Consider the following 21,075-nt stretch of genomic DNA (forward strand, 5'->3'; position numbering starts at 1 on the left):
CACACACACACACACACACACACACACACACACACACACACACACACACACACACACACACACACACACACACACACACACACACACACACACACACACACACACACACACACACACACACACACACACACACACACACACACACACACACACACACACACACACACACACACACACACACACACAGAGTGACAAACACTTGAACGAACAAGTGATGCAAAAGAGACACAAGGAAGGAAGGGAGAGTAAACAGAGAGAGGGGTAGAGATGGAGAAAAACAAAGTGACCAAGCTGAAGATAGAGAGAGAGAGAGAGAGAGAGAGAGAGAGAGAGAGAGAGAGAGAGAGAGCGAGCTGCTGTAATCCTCTGAATATAAACCGGAGCGGCAGAGCGAGGCAGCCTCAGTGTAAAGGATGGGAGATCAAACGCTGGCTCTGTCCTGGGCTGTGATGACAGATGGAACGTCCCTCTGTGTGAGCAGCAACAGCAGCAGCAGCCAGCAGGATGACTGGACCTCTCGCCCTCTGCTTCCTCCTCTTCTCCGCTCACACTCTCACTCTGACAGCTGGTAAGTGGACACTGTTTGAATGAGCTGGCCAGAGGAAAAGCGTACAGTGCCTTTAATTCTGTAGAAAACGGTACGGAATAATATTTTACTGGAATAGTTTTTGTTTTTGAGGTGTGGAGTGCACGCTTGCTTACTCCTTATGATGATTAATGAGTGGTGATAGAAACCCTGACAGGGTATTAAGAATAGTTCCACCTTTTTCATATAACATCAGATTCTAATCTATTGTAGATTTTACACATGACATTTTCCTTCTTGTTTCAAGACTTAACACAAATAAATGTCTATTAAAACAATAATTATAGCATTGGTAAATTCTTATTTTTGTGTTTCAGGGAACCAAACGTTTTTAGACAGAGATATCTTTTGGAGATTTTTTGGAATGTGGTCTATAGTGTGGTTGATGGGTGTAAGCTGGGCTCATCGCAGTGTGATGAACTATCTCATGCTTGACTGAAAGCAACTCATTACTTTCACTAGTCTATTAATCAAATGGTGTGTGTGATTGTTTTTGAAGGTCAGTGTTTTTACATATTTTGGCTGACTCATTACAATTCATCTTCTTTATTTATTATCTTCCTTTGGAAAAGTAGTTGCAAGAAAAGAGGAACAAAAGAAAGGGGTTGGTAATTTTAACTCAAAGCTTTTTCCAGGTCTTTCAAGCGCATGTCTGCATGTGCAAAATGTCATCAACTGAACCAAGTATTGAAATGGCATAGGTTTTTATACGAAGGTCACATGACAGCAACTTTTTTAATTAATTTTGTTTTTTTCAATTTCACAACAGTTTTTTTCAACTTGCAGAGACTTGAGTTGGGTAAACGACATCATGTCTGTTTTGGTTGTTGTCATAGTTACTGTATTTTATTGTCGTGTGGCACTGCAGTGGAGACTATTCAAAACTGGGTTTCTACAAATAAGTCTGACACGGTAAAAGCAGATGCCATGCACACTGTGGTTATACAACTGAAAAACTGTTTAAGTCTCTGAAAATAGATCTTTTTTTTTGTGACAGTTTAATGCGAGTCTGGATTACAAATGCACAGAATGGACTACTTACGGTGGCCCTGAGAGCTCAACGCACTGCAAACATATGCAAATAGACGAAACACAAGCAAATTAAGAAAACATCTTCATCAATTTGACACCATTCTCACATACCACAACACAGCACATTAAGAAAAAGCGCTGCAAACACCAAAACACCACACGGCCGGACTGTGTCAAAACCTTTACACAAATATGATGTTGGTTCTGTTCAAAGGGGTCACATTCCTAATAAAGCTGTGTTTGATGAATTTACCATCAACTGACGATCACTAATTAATTAAAACATACCAAGGTTACTCACTGAATAGACACGCCAACATCAGATGCACGCCCATCTACTAACCAATCAAAGTTCAGTAAAGGGAGACGCAGCCACGTAGGTAATGTTGACAGAATGTATGTCATGGAAAGTACTTTGGTGCCCTCGCAGAACTGCAATGTGAAACCCATGCCAACTGGATTAAATCTATACAATGGAACACGAACAACCTTGGTTCACATCTTGGTTCGGATTTTAAGGTGTGCAAGCGCCTGTAGTTGCCAAATCCAAACCATGGCGTTCTTAACCATATGCCATAACAGCGGTCACTGAACATTATCTAGGATTTGGCAGAATCAATATGGACCTTTGTGTTTGTTATATGGTTGCAATGAGATGGTGGAGGACAGAATGTATTTGGCTAAGGGCCCTGTAACTGGTTAATCCAGCCATGATGAAACAAATGGAAACCAGTGGCTGCCGGGAAGCTAAGAAAGAATGAGAAAACTGAAAATGTTTCATCTGCTTTGGAAGTAAGGTATAAATGAAGATACAATGATAGTGCCTTGTTCTTGTAAATCCAGCAACTACAGACCATTCCCAGGGCTCCTATTGTTGCCAATATACAGTCATTCTAATCCATAGCAAAGCAAGCAAAACATTCAGATATTCATCCAGCCTGGTTATGAAGCTTCAGAGCAGGAGAGCCATCGAGTAATTTACCTGATGCAGTTTGGAGATTTTACCTCTATCGGATAAAAAGCCCATTGTCTGACTATGACCCATATTGCTCAAGGTAATCTGTACTTAAACATGATTAAATGCTTGTGGATGTTCAAACAACAAAGTGCCCGGATGTTAATCCCAAAGCAGAATTTAGATTTTTTTTGTCTATGATGTCTTAGGTGCCTTTGTCTAGGTTTTGGATTAGGAAGGAATCTCTGTTGCCTCTGCTAGAGCTGAGGCAGCCTGGAGCCTTACTGATGTATGTGGAGCACTGACACAGCCAACAGTACCAGGAGCCAGGGAGCGTCCTCAGGGGACAGCCTGTCCAGCCATTAGCAACTCATTTAAAAAAAAGAACAATAATTGTAAAAAATACAAAAAAGCATTGTTCAATGATTAAGAACATATACCTTATTAATATATAACAAGTTGCTGTGGTTACATCATGCCCTCCAGAGAGCCTTGGCTTTTCATTATATTATTGTGACCGAGGTTTAACCGATTAATCCACATTAAACCAAATTTTTTGCTCCAGTTAATTTTTTATTTGGGGACATTTTGTAATTGTTCCCTGCCCTTTTGAATACATAATGTCTGCGGACTAAAACTTTTGAACCCTTATGTGTATTTTTAACAGTACTCACCAATTGTTCTCACATATTCCTTGCATACGAGCTTGTAGGTGTGCAGTCCAAATGTACAGTTTATTTATATATAATAGGTGTCAGCTGGAAATACACCTGTTGGAAAACTAAGTAGAAGTACTAAATAACTAAAGCTTGACCCCATCACTTTGTGGAAGGACTTTAGGTAATGGTCGATGATCTTAAGTAACTAGCTTCTTATTCTTGAAGGCCACTTCTGAAAACTCTTCAAACTGGAGAGGAATACACGGAGCGTTGCAATCTATAACTTTCACCACTAGATGATGCCCAAATATATATTTTTACACACTGCACCTTTAATATGCACATAATTCGCAGCTGACAACTTGGTCCACACTGTATAAACAGTTATCGGATGGATCATTATGGAATTTGGATCAGACTGTTGTGTCTCCAAATGATGAGAAGATCCCTTTTACTTTGCATCCAGCACCATCATCAGATCAAAACATTAACTTGTCGTTTTGTGACTCTGCTGCACTTTGTTTTTAGTGCTAATTAGCATTGTGAGCATGATGTTAGAGTGCTTAAGCTGGTCATTTAAAGCAAGCACCACTATGCTTTTAGCACAGCTCAACAGAGCCACTAGTATGCCTGCAGACTCTGTTGTTACAGCTCTTTTCGCCTGCTTTCAGTTTTTATGCTAGAAAGTGAAAACAGATATTTCCCACAGACGGTTGGTAAACATACATTTTCATCGACAGTTTGATTTATGACTGTTTCAATATTTCCCTTTGTGGGTATTGTCTGTAACACATCTCCATTTCACTGTTTGTTTGGTCAGTGGGGATTGTAAATATTTTGATCTGCAAAAGATTTCCTGATGTTTGGATGATGAAAGGCATTTGATATGCAAGTTGTCTTTCAGGTGAGGTGTATAGATATAGATAGAATAGATATAATGTTTTGGCAGCTTGTTAGCCAGGTGACAGACGTGGGGAGAACGGAGCTCTGCGATCAAAGACAGTATGAAGGGAACCTCCCGTACTTCCCATTCAAAGCGGCTTTTGTCTTGCCTAATGTTCACAGCCGAGCCTACACTGGAACTGCTTTTGTAGTCTTTCAACTTGCTGCGGATGTCTGTGAATGTGGAGTCTTTTATCTGACAGCAGGGCAGAGCCTCTGCCTTCTGTACTTGGAGAAATGTACTAATTTATTGAGAGGAGAGCGACTTGGCTGGATAAGCCGTCGTTATCTCCCACCGCAAAGACAACACAAGGCATGGAATACCAAGCACTTTACAACGCCCAGCCCTCCATAAAGGCTTAGCTTTTGAATTGTCCTTGCTATGTTTTTCATTAAAGTAGGGCAAAAGCAGACAGTCCACAGCCAAAACATGCTGAGCGGGGACAGAGATATCACTCCTCCAGATCTCATTTTAACAACCTTAATCTCATTCCAAAATATGCTTTCCTTCAGTAAAATGATTGCTTTCGCTCGTTTACAAAACGCATTATGAGTCAGTTATCATGTACACGTGTGAGTTATTCTGATATGTGTTAATCTCTCTAACACATTGTGTGTGTGTGTGTGTGTGTGTGTGTGTGTGTGTGTGTGTGTGTGTCTGTGTGTGTGTGTGTGTGTGTGTGTGTGTGTGTGTGTGTGTGTGTGTGTGTGTCTGTGTGTGTGTGTGTGGGGATTGGAAAGACCACCGCGATTGGCGAATGGCTTGCTCTTTGGATGAAAAACTGGAGCGAGGATTAACATGGGGAAAATAATCTGTATGCAGGCTGACGTCATGCAGTACAGGCCAGTGTTGTGGAGGTGTGGAGGGGGATGACAGAGGGCATCAAAGGCTCTTCACAGCAGCACCAGGCTGCCTTTGGTCCTGGTCCATAGGTCAGAGGTCAACCGCTTAGCTGCTGAAAATTAGTTCACCCAACACCAACCATGCACACAGTAAAGAAAGACCACATCAGGCAAGGGTTAACAACAAAGGAATACACATGTGAAATTCATCTTTCCCATGTCAAATACTGTAGGCCTACAATATTTCAAACTCTTAGTGTAATATTTTCAAGTCACTTGGAAAATGCTGTTACATGTGAAAAACCAGATGTACAGAAAAATTAAATTGGCTTAGGTTGATGTGACATCTTAAATATAAAACAGGAAATGCACAGATGTAACATGCTATGTGAACTAATCACATGTAAAATATGATGAACCACATATGGGAATAAGTCATGCGTGAAGTGAATTTTGACCATGTGAGGTCTTTCATACGTGAGCTACCTGAAAACATGTGCCAGGTTTTTACAATGTGAAAGACAGGATCCAACAATATGCAGTTGTCAATGACATGTGTTTTTTTTCACTTGTGGAATGCTGTTCCACACGATAAAATGTCTAAAGCTGAAAATGAAACACCTTTTGTACATGCAACATGTCAAAAAATATGAATGTATTTGAATTTATCACACATGAAGTATTTGTTGCATGCGATATAATGTGAATTGTTTTATTTTTATGTTCGATTTTGCATTACTTCACATGGGCCTGTAGGAATTTTCATATGTGAAATGGTGTCATGCATGTCACAAACACGCTTAATGGGTTTCACACGTGCTTTTCACAAGGGAACATGAAGCATTTATGCAGCTGAAGACTTGCATTTTGCATTTAATCCCACTGGTCACAGTTTAGCAAACTATAAATCTCTGTCTGATGTGAATACCGTTTCTCCTGGGCATTAGTGTTTGTAAGCCGTCTGTGTGTTGACTGGCAGTGCACAGGGTCAGCGTTCAGTTCCCTGTGTAGTACACTTACAGGGCATCTGGTCATAATGGATGTAATTATTTACATGCTGTTTTAACAGCATCCACTGATGCTGAGCTTCTAATCTAACACACAAGAGCGTCATAAAGAAATGCAGCAGCTGTACATTCCTGCTAGATTTAGTCCCGTTCTCTCAGAGGGATAGAGTCCATATTAAATATTCAAATGTCAGGAAGGAAATCTAGAGCAATGTACCAAAAACTCTGAACCAAACACTGCTAATGTAAACACAGTGAACTTTTCTTTAAAGAAAAAAAAAGTTTTGAGCATTTCATCATAGTACAAAGACATAAATGATTGAATTGAATTATTATCCAACAAGATTTGACGGTTATCATGTACAACCAAGTTTTCCCTTTTTGTGTCCTCTGAAGTGGCTTCACGGTCATCAAAGTCATCTTATTCCACAGACAGAATTATATATGTATTTCTATATCATTATTTCTTTTTAACAGCTCTTCCTTAGAGCTATATGATGTTTACTCCGAAGAGAATTACATTTTTTAAATCCAAGAATAAAAGTGTAATGGCTGCACCTTTCCATCAAATAGAAATGTGTATTGAGCATCTTTTTTATTTTATTGTTGACACATATTTCCTGAGAATTCAGCTTAAAAGATTTGGGATATTTGGAGTTGTAATGGCTTACCCAAAAGTGGATCAGTGGGATTAAAAAGTTACAGTAAATAACTTTTTTCATAAAGGACTATCTTTAAGCAGCTGTGCTGCTCAGTTTCCCAGTTATTGTTTTTACATGTTTTCTTTCTATGTAAATACCAAGGGATCTGACTCCATTATGCCACTAGGGTTGATAAACAAGACAGAAACTTTAGGCACATATACAACATTTTCTATCAGGGTGTGGACACACTAAGGAAGGAGGGACACCTGTACATTCCTAAATGTCCTTAATGTTGAGACTATGTAAGGAAGCTCTTGATCAATTTCACAACCTGTAACCTTGTTAGGATTTGCTTTTCATTATTATGCAGTTCTTTGAGTTTAACCAGCTTTTTAACAACTGGGATGTTATGGCTATACACCATCAAATGGCAACAGTGGGATTCACTATACTATCTCACAGAACTATAGCTATGAAATTGCAATGCTCTGCACGGTGAACAAGTTAACACTAAGTGGATGTGCAACAGTGGACAACAACAGACAATCATGGAAGAAATGTTTCTTGTGTTGTTCTTGATAAACTTCAGTTGTCCAAAACAACCTCTATTTGTACTTTCTCATTTCACTCCACTGTACGCACTGTGATCTTTATTTGACTTTAATCTTGCTTCCTCTTTTTATGCCTTTTCCTGCTCTGAATGGATCTGAGTGTATCTTTTGAATTCTAACGACTCATTCCAGCTCTCTCATAAATACAGGGCCTGGATATGTTGCTTTGTCTCACAAGAGTTCTCCACTGTTCTTTTTTCCTCTTCAAATGACTAGCTGTCCTATTGGTTGATTCAGTATCAGAGCCTTAGATTTAATTATATGAACTTTGTCTAAAAAGCTAGCAGATAACCCTTTGACTATAGCTTCATTAAGTTTGGTCAAGCTTCTGCAAAGTGAACGGAGTAGGAGAGGTTTTGATGCAGCTCTTGTGCTTTATGAGAGTTAGCTCAATGGATATTCATTTAGCAATAACTATATGTCTGCTAAATGGAGAGTCCACCTCCACTCAGCTTTGATGTGATCAGAAATAAAGCTGAATGGCCACAACAACTACAGGTTGATTAACAGAAGAGCAGCTGAGTGCAGTACAGTAGGCTACATCAAGGCCACTAATGCTTTCATAGTGGATTGCTTTCCAAACACAAAATAACATTATCTAACATCACAGTTGACTATATAGGAGCCAGACCGAGGATGTAATGTCCATTTCCAAATGTCTCCCATTCTTGTCTCTTTGGCAGGTTATTTAACGGTTTCCATTGACCCTCTTCCTCCCGTTGTCATTGGAGACACGGTAGCACTCAAGTGCAACTTCCGAACAGACGGCAACCTCCGAGAGATTGTGTGGTTTCGGGTGAGCACACAGGTGAACTTGATGCAGTAACTCCATTCTTCCTCTGACCTCAGTGTGTCTGTGTGAAAATATTTAACTTTAGTGTAAAGTCATACAGGTAACAAAAGTTGTTTACTTGGTTTTAATCTACTTTTCACCAATGCTGACATTTTCACAGACTGAAAGATGACTTCATTGATCAAATCAATATTCAGCACGCATATCTTCAGTTGCAGCTGTAATTAACACTTAACCATGTATGATCTATTATATTTGACCTAACGACTGGTTGAGTCAGCCTTTCTGCCCCACTGTTAGCTACAGCCAATAGCCACTATCGCAATGGGCAATGGAAATAGAGAAAAAAGGTTTTAAAGCGTATGTGCTCAGCAAGCAAATTTCACAGCTGAGGCTGACGGAAATGTCCTTTTTTTCAGGTATCATTGGATTTTAATTGAATAGATCCACTTGTTATGCTGATGAACTTTCTCCTCTCAGGTGATTGAAGGAGGCAGTGCCAAGCAGAAGATCTTCACCTATGATGCCATGTACAACACCAGCTACTCCAACATGGAGGACAACCGCAGACGAGAGGACCTGGTCTACCAGTCAACTGTGCGGTAAGACGGGCTCCAATACATCCATAAAGTCTTATGTTCTGAAAACCAAAATCCTTTGAAATGCATTCACACCTGTAGCATGTTTTTTTCTGGCAGTGAGTGAGTAGTGAAAGGGGAGATTCATTTGGAGAAATTCCTGTCAAGTGAAAGACACAACAAACAGTGTCATTTTCTCACCTGTGTATATGAACAGGCTTCCTGAGGTCCAGATGGAGGACGATGGCATGTATGAGTGCCATGTGGGGATCTATGACAGGAGCTCTACAGGCAAAGTGATTCTAGCCTCCGGCAGCATCATCCTCACTGTGATAGGTATGTTCTCATTTCTGAAGTAGTCAGGAGTTTTAAAGACATGGGTTCACCAAGCTCAATAGATTTCATTTATATAGTTAACCTGTAGCCTACACAGATACAGTCATATGAAAAAGTTTGGGAACCCCTCTCAGCCGGCATTATAATTGACTCTGCTTTCACACAAAAAAGATAAAAGTGGTATGTCTTTCATTTACCAGGAACAGCTAAGTACTGGGATGTTTTCCAAACAAAGATTTTTTGAAAAGCAGTATTTAGTTTTATGAAATTAAATAAAATTTGAAAAACTGGCTGTGCAAAAATATGGGAACCCTTGTGGTCTTGCTGATTTTAATGCATGTAACAGCATGTAAAACTGAGGACTTTAAACACAAAATTGGTTGGATTATGTTGTTAAGCCTTGAACCTCATATAAAGGTCTGTTTAATCATGATACAAGGTATTTTAGGTGCCTAAATGCAAGTTCCACTTCTCTTTGACTCTCTGCAGAAGTGAGACAGAATGGGATCATCAAAACAGCTCCCAAAAGATCTGAAAAACTAAGATTGTTCATTGTCATGGTTTAGGGGAAGGCTACAAGAAGCTTTCCCAAAGGTTTCAATTGTCAATTTCGACTGTAGGGAACGTTGTCAGGAAATGGAAGGACACAGGCATAGTGGCAGTTAAACCCAGGCATGGCAGACCAAGAAAAAAACAGGAGCGGCATAGGTGGAGGATTGTGAGAATGGTTGCACACAACCCACAGATCACCTCCAAAGACCTGCAAGAACATCTGGCTGCAGATTGTGTATCTGTACATGGTTCTACAATTCAGTGCAATTTGCACCAAAACATCTGTATGGCCGGGTGATGAGAAGGAAGCCCTTTCTGCGCCCACGCCACAGATACAGTTGCATGGAGTATGCAAAAGCTCATTTAGACAAGCCAGCTTCATATTGGAAGAAAATGCTTTGGACTGATGAGACAAAAATTAAGTTATTTGGTCTTTATAAAAAGCAGATGTTTTGGTGCAAATTGCGCTGAATTGTTGAACGATGTACAGATACACAATCTGCAGCCAGATGTTCTTGCAGGTCTTTGGAGGTGATCTGTGGGTTGTGTGCAACCATTCTCACAATCCTCCACCTATGCCGCTCCTGTTTTTTTCTTGGTCTGCCATGCCTGGGTTTAACTGCCACTATGCCTGTGTCCTTCCATTTCCTGACAACGTTCCCTACAGTCGAAATTGACAATTGAAACCTTTGGGAAAGCTTCTTGTAGCCTTCCCCTAAACCATGACAATGAACAATCTTTGTTTTTCAGATCTTTTGAGAGCTGTTTTGATGATCCCATTCTGTCTCACTTCAGCAGAGAGTCAAAGAGAAGTGGAACTTGCATTTAGGCACCTAAAATACCTTTTCTCATGATTAAACAGACATTTCTATGAGGTTCAAGACTTAACAACATAATCCAACCAACTTTGTGTTTAAAGTCATCAGTTTTACATGCTGTTACAGGCATTAAAATCAACAAAACCACAAGGGTTCCTATATTTTTGCACAGCTAGTTTTTAACATTTTATTTTATTTCATACAACCAAATACCGCTTTTCAAAAAATATTTGTTTGGAAAACATCCCAGTACTTAGCTGTTCCTGGTAAATTAAAGACATACCACTTTTATATTTTTTTTTGTGAAAGCAGAGTCAATTATAATGCCAGCTGAGAGGGGTTCCCAAACTTTTTCATATGACTGTAGATAGGAACACACTTTGTGGTTCTCAGAGGGGTTAAGTGTGTTGAAACAACAGTGAATCTTGGTGAACAGTTTGTTGCAGATAAGTCTGGACTTTCTCCAATCTCAGTGGGGAGGAGCCAGTCAAAATATGACCTGGTCAATCAGGGCCTGATGCTGACTGATTTCCCGTCTGATAGTGGAAGGCAGCCCCTGATTGGTTCATGTAGTCAATCGAGCCTCCTGAAGTGGGGAGAGCCCGGTCTGACTGGAGGCAAGATTGACAACTATAACCAATCAGGGGCTTCCTTTCAACAAACGTTCAGGTCAGAACTGCTGTAGAGGAACACATGTGAAGCTCGACAGATCAGGCTGTTCTCACCAGGCTTGCTATAGCAATCCCAATCACAAGCATACTGACTCATCACTTACCACTGCATTTTTTTCATTACTAGATAAATACATCATAACTTTTATTGCATTGTTATGTTCGTTACATGAATTGAAAGCAATGTATGTATGCGTGCCTCAGTCTTCTTTGTCTTTGCTTTGCAGTGCCTCCAAAGTCTATCTCTGTGGTGGCAGCCAACAGCCCGGCTCCGTTTAGCCGCTACGAGGCCCAGAACTTCACTCTGGTTTGCATTGTGACGGGAGCAAAGCCAGCCCCCATGGTGAGATGAAGCCTATCTGTCCTTTATCTCTCTGGAAGGACGCAGTCTCCATAATCGAATTTTGCGTCACTGCTCCGCATGGTAGCAGGGAGAGTTTCATAAACCATCCATCCATTTACGATAATAGAAAACAATTCATCTGTTAATCCTGAGAGTCAAAGAGGACGCATGTGGGCCTACTTTCACTGCAGCAAGAAATTGGGAGCACTGCTGGATTTGAAACGTTTAATACTCACAGAGAAGAAGAAAAACAATTACCCCGCTTGATGCTATGGCTTCAGTCTATACCCTCTGTGACCTTCTTAGAAAAAAAATATATATCTCAGAGGATTATAACAGGGCAGTTTCATATGTGAAAATAAAAGTCCAGTGAAGGGTGACATTCAGTACATATCAGTTAGATGAAGAGAAGCAGTACTACGTGTTATGATAATCTTGACAGAACGCCATTTCATAACATTTTCTATCTTCTGTGAACAATCTGAACTTGACTGCTTGTTCAGCAGCTCCCATTGGTTAACCAAGGTCACCTCTGCCGAGCACTGGTTTACTGTAGTGATGATGCCAGCCTATACATTGGTCACTCTGACCACATAATCATGTACTCTCCCTGAGAAATAAGCAAGATAAGAATAGCGTAAGGCTGTAAGCTTCACACAGATATAGATAAAAATACAGCAATGTGCAAAGCTAGAGTACAGCTGCATGCATTGTTTTTGATTGAGGGTTAGTCATAATGTCCTTTCTGCAGAGATACATCTTACCCACACAAACACACCTACAGTACATTTAAATGTTATAAATCACAATAATGATAACAAATCGAATCTAATACATTTATTTCAAAAAGTCAGTTTTGAGCGATAAAGAAAAGTAATTTCAAGCCTGGTGGGAGCCGGCTGGGGGATTATGTCCTGGTGTTTGCATTCATGGTTGGGGGAACGAATCTAAAGAAGTAACTGGGTGTTTAGACTGGAATAAAAAAGAAAAAATACATTGTGTTGGTGTGAGTGACTGCTTTTATCAGTACGGACATGCTCCTATGTACAATGAAAGGATTATTAGTTGCTGTAATTGTTCCTTTACATGGTGGTTAGGTGTACAAATATATTTTAAACGTAATTTGAATTTAATATGAAGCTTCAACATCTCTAGTTACAAACTTGCATTGAGGTACACTGTTTTTCATTATGCCTACTCAGACAGTCTTTTCAGCGATATCCACTTAAGAATGCCCAGCAACCCTGAAATCAATTAGGCAAGAACAGTCTCATTTGCCCTTCAAGTTTTGTGTTTTGAATTGCAGACAGTGATTCTGATAATTACTTCTCCACTTTTCTCGAATGGTACAAATTGATGACTGAGATCTATCGGGATGAACGGCGATACCCTCTCAAAATAAGAATAACCTCCGTTTGAACACATTCCCGTGGAATAATTCCCATTGCCATCTCCTTTAACCAACTATCGTTGTACAAAGCATTAGAGATTAGACAAGAGTAAATGCTTGTCCTGTCCCTGAAGCCATCGAGCACACAGCAAGATGTCTTTTCAAACAGCTTCTTTGGAGAGGCAATTATGATTTGAAGTGCTTCCACTGTTCCTGTTGAGCTCACAGCGCCTTTCTTTGTCCTTTGCCTTTACAGGTGTACTTCAAGCGAGACGGTGAGCTCATCGATGTGGTGCCAACTGTCCGCTTTTCCCCCTCAGCGAGAGACAAAATGAAGAGTCGGGCCAGGAGCAAAGCAGCAGGGCTCAGGAGTTCCAAAGTAAGTCGAGACCTTGACGACACCAAACTCCAGAAGTCTCTGAAGTCTTTGTCGGACCGAGAGGGGAACCTGGGTCGGTTGGGACAAGACGGGCCGGATGATGAACCCGAGCAGCAGGGCCAACCAGGCCCGGGGTGGACCGACGAGGACCCTGAGCCCACCACCGAGCTGATCCCAGAGACGGTGGTGAGCCGGGAGTTCCCCCGCTGGGTGCAGAGCAGCGACCCGCTCTACCACTTCCAGCACCGGCAGCAGGCGGCGGGCGACGGCACTGTGGAGGTGAGAGCCATGCTGACCTGGAAACTCAACCCCACGCTGGACAACGAGGCTCTGTTCAGCTGTGAGGTCAACCACCCGGCTCTGTCCATGCCCATGCAGGCCGAGGTCACACTGGGTGAGTCACGCACAACAGACAGACTCACCGACTCTGACTATAAGCTAACATGCACCACTCTCTGAATCCACTTCACTCAGAGTGTCTGGTTATGAGATCAGGTTTTATACGAATGCAATCTTTTTTTAAAGATTCCTTTTGGGCATTTTTATTTTTTATTTGACAGCTTGGAGAGATAGATGAAATGGGGTAGAAAGGGGAATGACATACAGAGAATAACCTGCTGCAACGAGGACTGATCTTCAGGGGGGACGCTCTAACCAGACACAAATTCTATTACTCATATTTTTTAGGGCCAGTTTCTTTCTAAATCAAACATTATTCACTGTATGAAGTCGGTATTTTGGCAGTTCTTACCTGCAGAATGCATTCTCAGTGTATTCTGATCCAACATTGTGACCCTGAAGTTAGTGAAGTGCAGACAGAGCGAGTCTGTAACGCTACAGCCGTTGGCACTCCACAGAGAGAGGACTCGCCCAGACATGCCTGCTGCGTTAGATTGCTCGTGAAAAATCGTGAACTTCAGACATGGCAGCACACACAGCGTGCCCTGCAGAATGATCTTTTCATCAATTTCGGAAATTAAAAAAATCATCTTCCTAGCCAAGGTTCAGTCTGAAGAGCAGTGAGGGGAAGGGGCAGGTTAAGGGTGAGTGAATAACTCAGAACACCTGATTATAATAACAATAAAGATGCAGATTATTACATACTGACGTCAGATGCACTCCCAGGAGTCCTGACACAGTTGATGTGCAGTTTGAAAAGAGCTAATGAGAAGTATAATGAGAGCTGTTGAGATTTCTTGAAACCTCAGAACACAACCACATTTTCCCGAGGACAGATTCAGGGCTAAGAAGAATCAACAGGGGGCATGCCACTGAAATCATCCATTCAAATTGAACTGAGAACATTATGCAGCAAGTGGGTCATCATGAGCTTTGAGCACAGTTTGTACCACTTTACCCCAGCTGGTTTGTACCACAGTCTCATAAAAAGGACGTGTTCTCTGAGAGGGTGGGTAGTGGTACATATTTGAAATGTGAGTGACCACATTCAATTGACATTATCCTATTATTTAGATATCTGAAAGTTGAGTGTTGTCGCACAGTGCAACTGAAGTCCAACGTGGTATGTCACTTCTCCACCAGCTGCTCCCAGAGGACCAAGGCTGTCCATGAGTCCCACTAGGGCTGTGGTGGGAGACAGAGTGCGGATCGCAATCCAGGGCTTCCAGCTGGGACCTTCTGCAGTGAGTTTCCTTCCAACACAGTGACTCTATGGACAGGGAAAGCCCTGTGTAGTGCAAGCAATGTCATCAAAGGGTAGGGGACGTTACACTATCAAAGGTATGGACGGAGTGAAAAAAAGTCAATCTTCTCACTAATTTATTTTTAAAGGTCACATATTATGCTAAATGCACTTTTTAAATGTGTTCTAACATATCCATGGGGCCACGGTGTGCCTAGAGACTGCCAAAATATTAAAAAAAATAACAATCTCTCCTTTTCTCACTTCCCCCCTTTCTGAAACCCCCACCCCTCCCCCCCAATATACTCCAGTCAGAATTCTCCTCGTTTCTGACCTCAAAAACTGGAAAGCCAGAAGCTTCCACTGTGCAGCCCACACCCCTATTTCTTATTGGTCCACGGCTCTGACAGACAGAGGGCGAGGCGTATCTGGCTTCGCTTCCGGACAGGGGGCGGGGAGAGCTCAAAGATTGTTGCCGTTTCTCAATTCGCGTTCTTTTCTGTACTTGTGTACTTGCGTTCTCGTAAAACGTCATCAACCGTAGCCCAAGTACTGTTCCAATTCAAAGTTTGCATCAAGTCAAGTACCCGGAAGTGTTCCTGATGTGTTCTTCAACTGGCCATTCTATCGAGGATGCATCGGTGGTGACTTGTGCGGACTTGGGGCCGTTAGATATCCCAGAATGCATTTCGCAGCGTAGTAGCAGAGCAAGGAGGCAGAGTCGGCAGAGGCGGACAAGGCGGAGAAACCCACAACTGTAAGCATAATTATTACTATTTTATAAATACTACTTTTGTTTCAGAATACCGGTATGTTGTTTAGAAGTTTTTATTGATAATTTAATTCTCCAACCTGTCAAATCCTACTTAGCTCCGTAAACGTCCGACTGCTAGCTTGCCCAGCTGTCCCACGGGGGATTTCTAGCTTCCCCCGCGGGACAGTAGCTTGCCCCGGGGGATTTCTAGCTTCCCCCGCGGGACAGTAGCTTGCAGTAGCTAGTCCCGTTTGGGGGTGCAAAGTTGTGGTTCATAACCGTATGGTGAATTGCCCTAATGTGGGACACTGCTTAACCTGGGATACCTAAGGTCCATCGCATTTATCTCCTATTTCTGACACGTTAATAGATAATATTGTTGTCAAATCCAAGCAGGGGTTCCCTGTGATTGAAATCACATGAATTCACAAATCAATGCTAAGGCTCTACATTTGAATGGTATCATGTATTGGTCAAATGTATTGGCTTGATATGTTAATATATTGCATAAGTTGTAATTGCAAATACTGTCCTCACCCTATGTTTTTTATGTATACTTTATTATACTAGCTATGTTTTTTGAGCAAATTGTTTTGATAGCAACAGTGTTTTTTATATTTTACATTCACATGTATACTGGCAAATTCAGTTACAAATGGACTTCAGGAGGCAAGAGTTTCAAGAAGAAAATCGCTTCTTTATTTAGCATAAAAAACAGAAGATGTCTTTTATAGACTTCAAACATGGTTAAACTCAACATGCCAAGCAAGTTAAAATCAGCTAATTTAAATATTAAAAACTGTACACAGAGGAGAATAAAACATGTCATTACAAATATGTACATTTATTTACAAAGCTAGGAATATTTACAAACCATGTTCTTATTATCTCCAGAGACCTAAGGAAGATGGCCCACCAGCATGTTCTGATGATCCCAAACAACCTCTCCACAATGTTGCGACCTCTGGCCTTTTGTACCGGGCTTCAATATGACCTGGTAATCAAAATTCACATGGATGGGTGGCGGTAGAGCCTAATGATGGCCACGGGACGCTGCAGGCAGGAGTACCCTCCATCACCCAGCAAGAAGTAGGTGGGTACAGGGCCTAATTGTAGAACGGGGAACGCCGGAGCACGAGAGCATCATGCACCGACCCCGGGTTCCCGATGTAAATGTCTATATATTTGCTCTTAGCATCACAGATACCCTGCAGGATGATGGAAGTGAAGAGCTTCCTGTTAAAGTAGCTTTTCTTCTGTTCTGCAGGTGGCAGAACTCTGACATGGCACCCATCAATGCCCCGGCAGCAGATCTGAAGGCCGAGCAAAGCCTGCCCCCACCTCCTCCATCTCCTCTGGCTTGGGGAAATGGATGACCCGATGGAGGATGGCCTCCACCACGCCATGGACCGTCACCCTGCACAACGCACCACAGGCCAGCTTGAATTTGGGACGCTGCTGGCCTTGCTGCCCCGGCCGGAAGAAAGCCCATGGATGGAGCCATGAGGTCGAGGTGCTGATGGGGGTAGCCTGTCGAAGCTATCCCTGGAGAGCCTGAAGGCTGGCTTCAGGTCTCCCTCCAGAAAAGAAGACAGCCAGGATAGGCACAGGGGTGTCGAGCTTTGTGTACAGCTGTGAGCTGCTTCTAAAAATAATAATAAATATATTTTTAACATCGTTGATTCAGTTATTTACTATTTACATTATTTATGTTTATTGTGTGTGTGTATATATAGCCCTGGAAACAAATTAAGAGACCACTCCAAATGTTCAGTGTCTCTTGTTTTATTTTTAAGAGGCATGTGTTTAGCTTAAAATGAACATTTTGATTTTATACTATAAAGTACTGACAACATTTCTTCCAAATTCACAATTAAAGTATTGTCATTCAGACCATTTTCAGACCACAAATTTTAAGAAAAATCCGGACTGTTCTCTTAATTTTTTCCGGCGCTATATATATTTACTGTTGATAGATAGATATACCAGTATATGCCATGCTTATTTGTTTATTTTAAGTACAATCAATTGCAATTATGTATTTATTGTCTGCTAAGAAGTGTTAAAGTCTATCAGAATTAAAAAATCCATTAAACATTTTACTTGTTTGATCAGTAAAGGGTCTATGAATTATTACATGCCTAGGTTTTTTTTAATACATTTTAGCCTGTTATATATGTTGTGTGTAGCTTTAAGGGGCTTCAACTTTCCACCCTGTGGTAAAATGATAACTCATTACAGTCAAGTGTATTTATCAATATTAAACGATAAATTGAAAGGTTAAAAACAAGCCATAACAATAAAACACATAGGACGTGAGATAGACAACTGAGGAGGGCTCGTCTCCACCGCATCCCAGCTCTGTAGCACAGTTAACGAGCCGAGGTGATGACGCCATCGAGTCCGCTGCCGTTCCACTTGCAGGTGCGTGCTCCCGTTCTCGGAAGTTCGGACTTAGCAAGTTCGAACTTCCAAGTCCGCAAGTCCGTACTCTGTGTACTTGGAATTGAGAAACGGCCTGTATATTTACAAGGGGAGCTGCAGCTCTTTTTAAAAAATAGGCCATTGTGAGATTAGCTGAACATCAGCATAGTACAATAAATTATCTGAAAGTTTTTTTCAGCAAACAATTAAAGAAAAACGTATTAGGGACCACTAAGACCATATAATATGGTGTATAATAGAACCGAATTTCTATTTGGCAAGAGAGAAAGAACAATAGAATCAATGCCAAAAAAATGATTCAAAATACTGTATAAAATAGGCAAAATGTTTGGCTTGTCCTCTCAGTTCACTTTTACCAGACCCTGAAGCTCTGTGTGTGTGTGTGTGTGTGTGTGTGTGTGTGTGTGTGTGTGTGTGTGTGTCCACAGAGTGAGGTCTTCCCTGAGCCCATGTACACCTGGACTAAGGTTGGGGGCCTCCTGCTGGATGGCAGTGAGGAGCACAACGGAAGGGAACTGGTCCTGGAGAGAGTTCCTGATGACCTCAACGGCTCAATGTACCGCTGCACGGCCCAGAATCCTCTGGGCTCCACAGACACCCACACCCGCCTCATCGTGTTTGGTGGGTAGTGTGTGTATGTGTGTGTGTGTGGGATCTTCTCAAATTTAATCATTTTAAACTTTGTTTTTGCACAGAAAACCCAAGACTGAAGAAAGGAAAAGAACATCTTATCGGTAGGTCAAGCTTTGTCATAGTCACTTCAGTTACAACTCATACCGTATTAACTTCCCACTAGTCTTAGTGCAACCAGTAAGTTAAACACAAGGGGACCACAGGAATCTGAGATAGCGTTTCCAATACTATAATAAAATAATAAAAACTTAGTTTGTACAGCACTAATATAGAGTTTCTCAAAGTGTTTACTATTGAATAAATCTAAAAGTAATTATAAAATGAATAATGACACCACTAAAGTGAAACAATAATTTGTGAATTCATTTTATTAAATGCATTATATAAATGTACAGTATATACACAGTATTATATATAAAACTATACATATCATTTAAACTCATTATTATTAAAAGTTATTTCAACGTTTTCTATTTTTTTATTATATATAATGTTATTCCCCTTGTGTATATATTCAATTCAAACGTTTATTTTCATTTGAGCGCAGTAAGACCAACAGTTCACTACACAAACTGAATGAGCATGTGAATAAATGAAGTACTTTTGAATAGAGAGCAGTGCTTTGTAATGCATTGTGTCTTGTTTGTGTGCAGCCATCGACGCAGCAGTCACTCAGCGCTCCTTCACACTAACCTTCATGCTGCTGCTGAGTTTCATCTGTGAGCTGACGTGACCGGAGGCTCTGCTGCTCCTCCACACACCACCACCACCACAACCCACATCTACCTGAGGCCGATGCTCTTTAACAATCCCCCCTGACAGTAGCTAAACCTCCACATGGCTGTAAGCAGCTAAACTAACTGTGCTGCTGGACTCTGAGAAGACCTGCCAGGAAACGTCAGACGCACAACAAAGGTCCAGATTGCTGTACAGAATGCCGTCAAACAGTGCGTCACTTTGCTGATGGGTGGTTACTCTGCTCTGACTGATTTGATTATGAGCAGCCTATGTAAGAGGATCGAACTACGTGACACACACTGAGGGGAAATCTTGAATACAAGGTGTGCAATGTCAGCTATAACTATTTGCAGAGTTCACACAAGATCCCAGGGAATCACTGCTTTGGGAGAAGGACAGTCCTGATAGGCTGGTCTAATCAGCTCAACCCAACCTGCGCTCCAGCTGACACATGAGACTTTTTCATCACCTTATGGGACAGTGCAAGCAGCTGTGTTACAAAAATGAAGCACTATCTCAAAGGGACAATTGATATTAACATGAATTTCTGGAAGGCAGGCAGAGACACATGAAACAGACCTGTTGAAACTTGCCTGTAAACAAGTAAACAACATAGGCTATCAAATAATCACTGATTGAATAACAAACAAAAGAAGCAAGGTTTATGGAGGAATTAAGCTCTTTAAACAGTATTCTGAGGGAAAGTGTCTCCAAGGAGGCTTACAATGATCGATTATTGTATAGCTCACAACAACCACAGTTGGTTTTCCTCTATTGGCCCTTAGCTTGATTGACAACACAGCGATCTACAGCAGCCAATAGGAAAACACATGCATCAATGCAAAACTATACTGGTATTGGAGATGGCAGAATTCTGTACCACCATCGACATGAATGGACATCACGCGCTGGCCAGAGAGAAAGGAATAACAGTTCCTACAAACCTATGAGCTATACATATGCCTGTTTTGACTTCACTCTTCTAAAGTCCTTGAGGTAAACAAAGAGAATGTTGTTTCTTTCCATTCGAGCAACCATGGCCCTGACATGTTCACTGGAATGTACTGTACAAATCCTGCTGGAAAAACCTTTACTTTTTCAAGTTTTGACAGTTATATATAGAGAAAATACAAGTTAAATGTGAATAAATGATACATCTTATGCTAGATGACTTTCACCAAGCAATCAGGAAGTGTCAGGTTATGGTTGTTATTCTTTATGATCCTGTGAAGTAATTTTAAAATGATTTTAGTTCAACAAATCTGGAAACAGCTTTTTTCTTGTTGTTGTGCAACACCTGTAGGTACAGAGTGACTTTATTCGTTTTTGTTGGCTCTTGTATTTGCTCCCCTTCCACAATCTCCTCCTAAAGTTCACATTAAAAATGCTAATTTCTAAGAAATGCTTTCTTTCTTTCATATTTTTTTTTCATTCTCAGCTTTTTGTGTGTTTCCTGTTTGCTCTCCTTTGAGAACTTACAAATCCATTTACTGAAAATGATTAAAAACAAACTCCAAATATGTTCAAGTGGTTAGCATTCAGTGTATAATTCTTTGAAAATCATTTGTTTCACATTTACTGTTTTTGTCTATACTAATGGTTGAACCAGACTAAGCATCTGTGAGGCTGTACTTGAAGGGGAGGACAGGGCCATCTAAAAAGCCTCATGTCTGGAAACAGAAGCTCTGTGAGACAAGAGGAAGGTCACTTCAATAACCGTTCAC

General features: G+C 41.1%; 1 protein-coding gene across 1 annotated transcript; it reads left to right on the forward strand.

The window, feature by feature from the left end:
• Positions 1–504: 504 nt before the first annotated feature.
• Positions 505–19,346, forward strand: LOC307252926 (immunoglobulin superfamily member 21-like; the record flags this gene model as incomplete). The annotated part of the gene is made up of 10 exons (XM_080030748.1): positions 505–568; positions 7,963–8,075; positions 8,553–8,674; positions 8,868–8,986; positions 11,255–11,370; positions 13,017–13,533; positions 14,682–14,782; positions 18,409–18,601; positions 18,676–18,714; positions 19,267–19,346. 10 exons carry the CDS (start codon positions 505–507, stop codon positions 19,344–19,346), a joined length of 1,464 nt encoding a protein of 487 aa, XP_079886874.1.
• Positions 19,347–21,075: the final 1,729 nt, after the last annotated feature.

Source organism: Ammodytes marinus (assembly GCF_949987685.1).
Source record: "Ammodytes marinus genome assembly, chromosome: 7".
Lineage (NCBI taxonomy): Eukaryota > Metazoa > Chordata > Actinopteri > Uranoscopiformes > Ammodytidae > Ammodytes > Ammodytes marinus.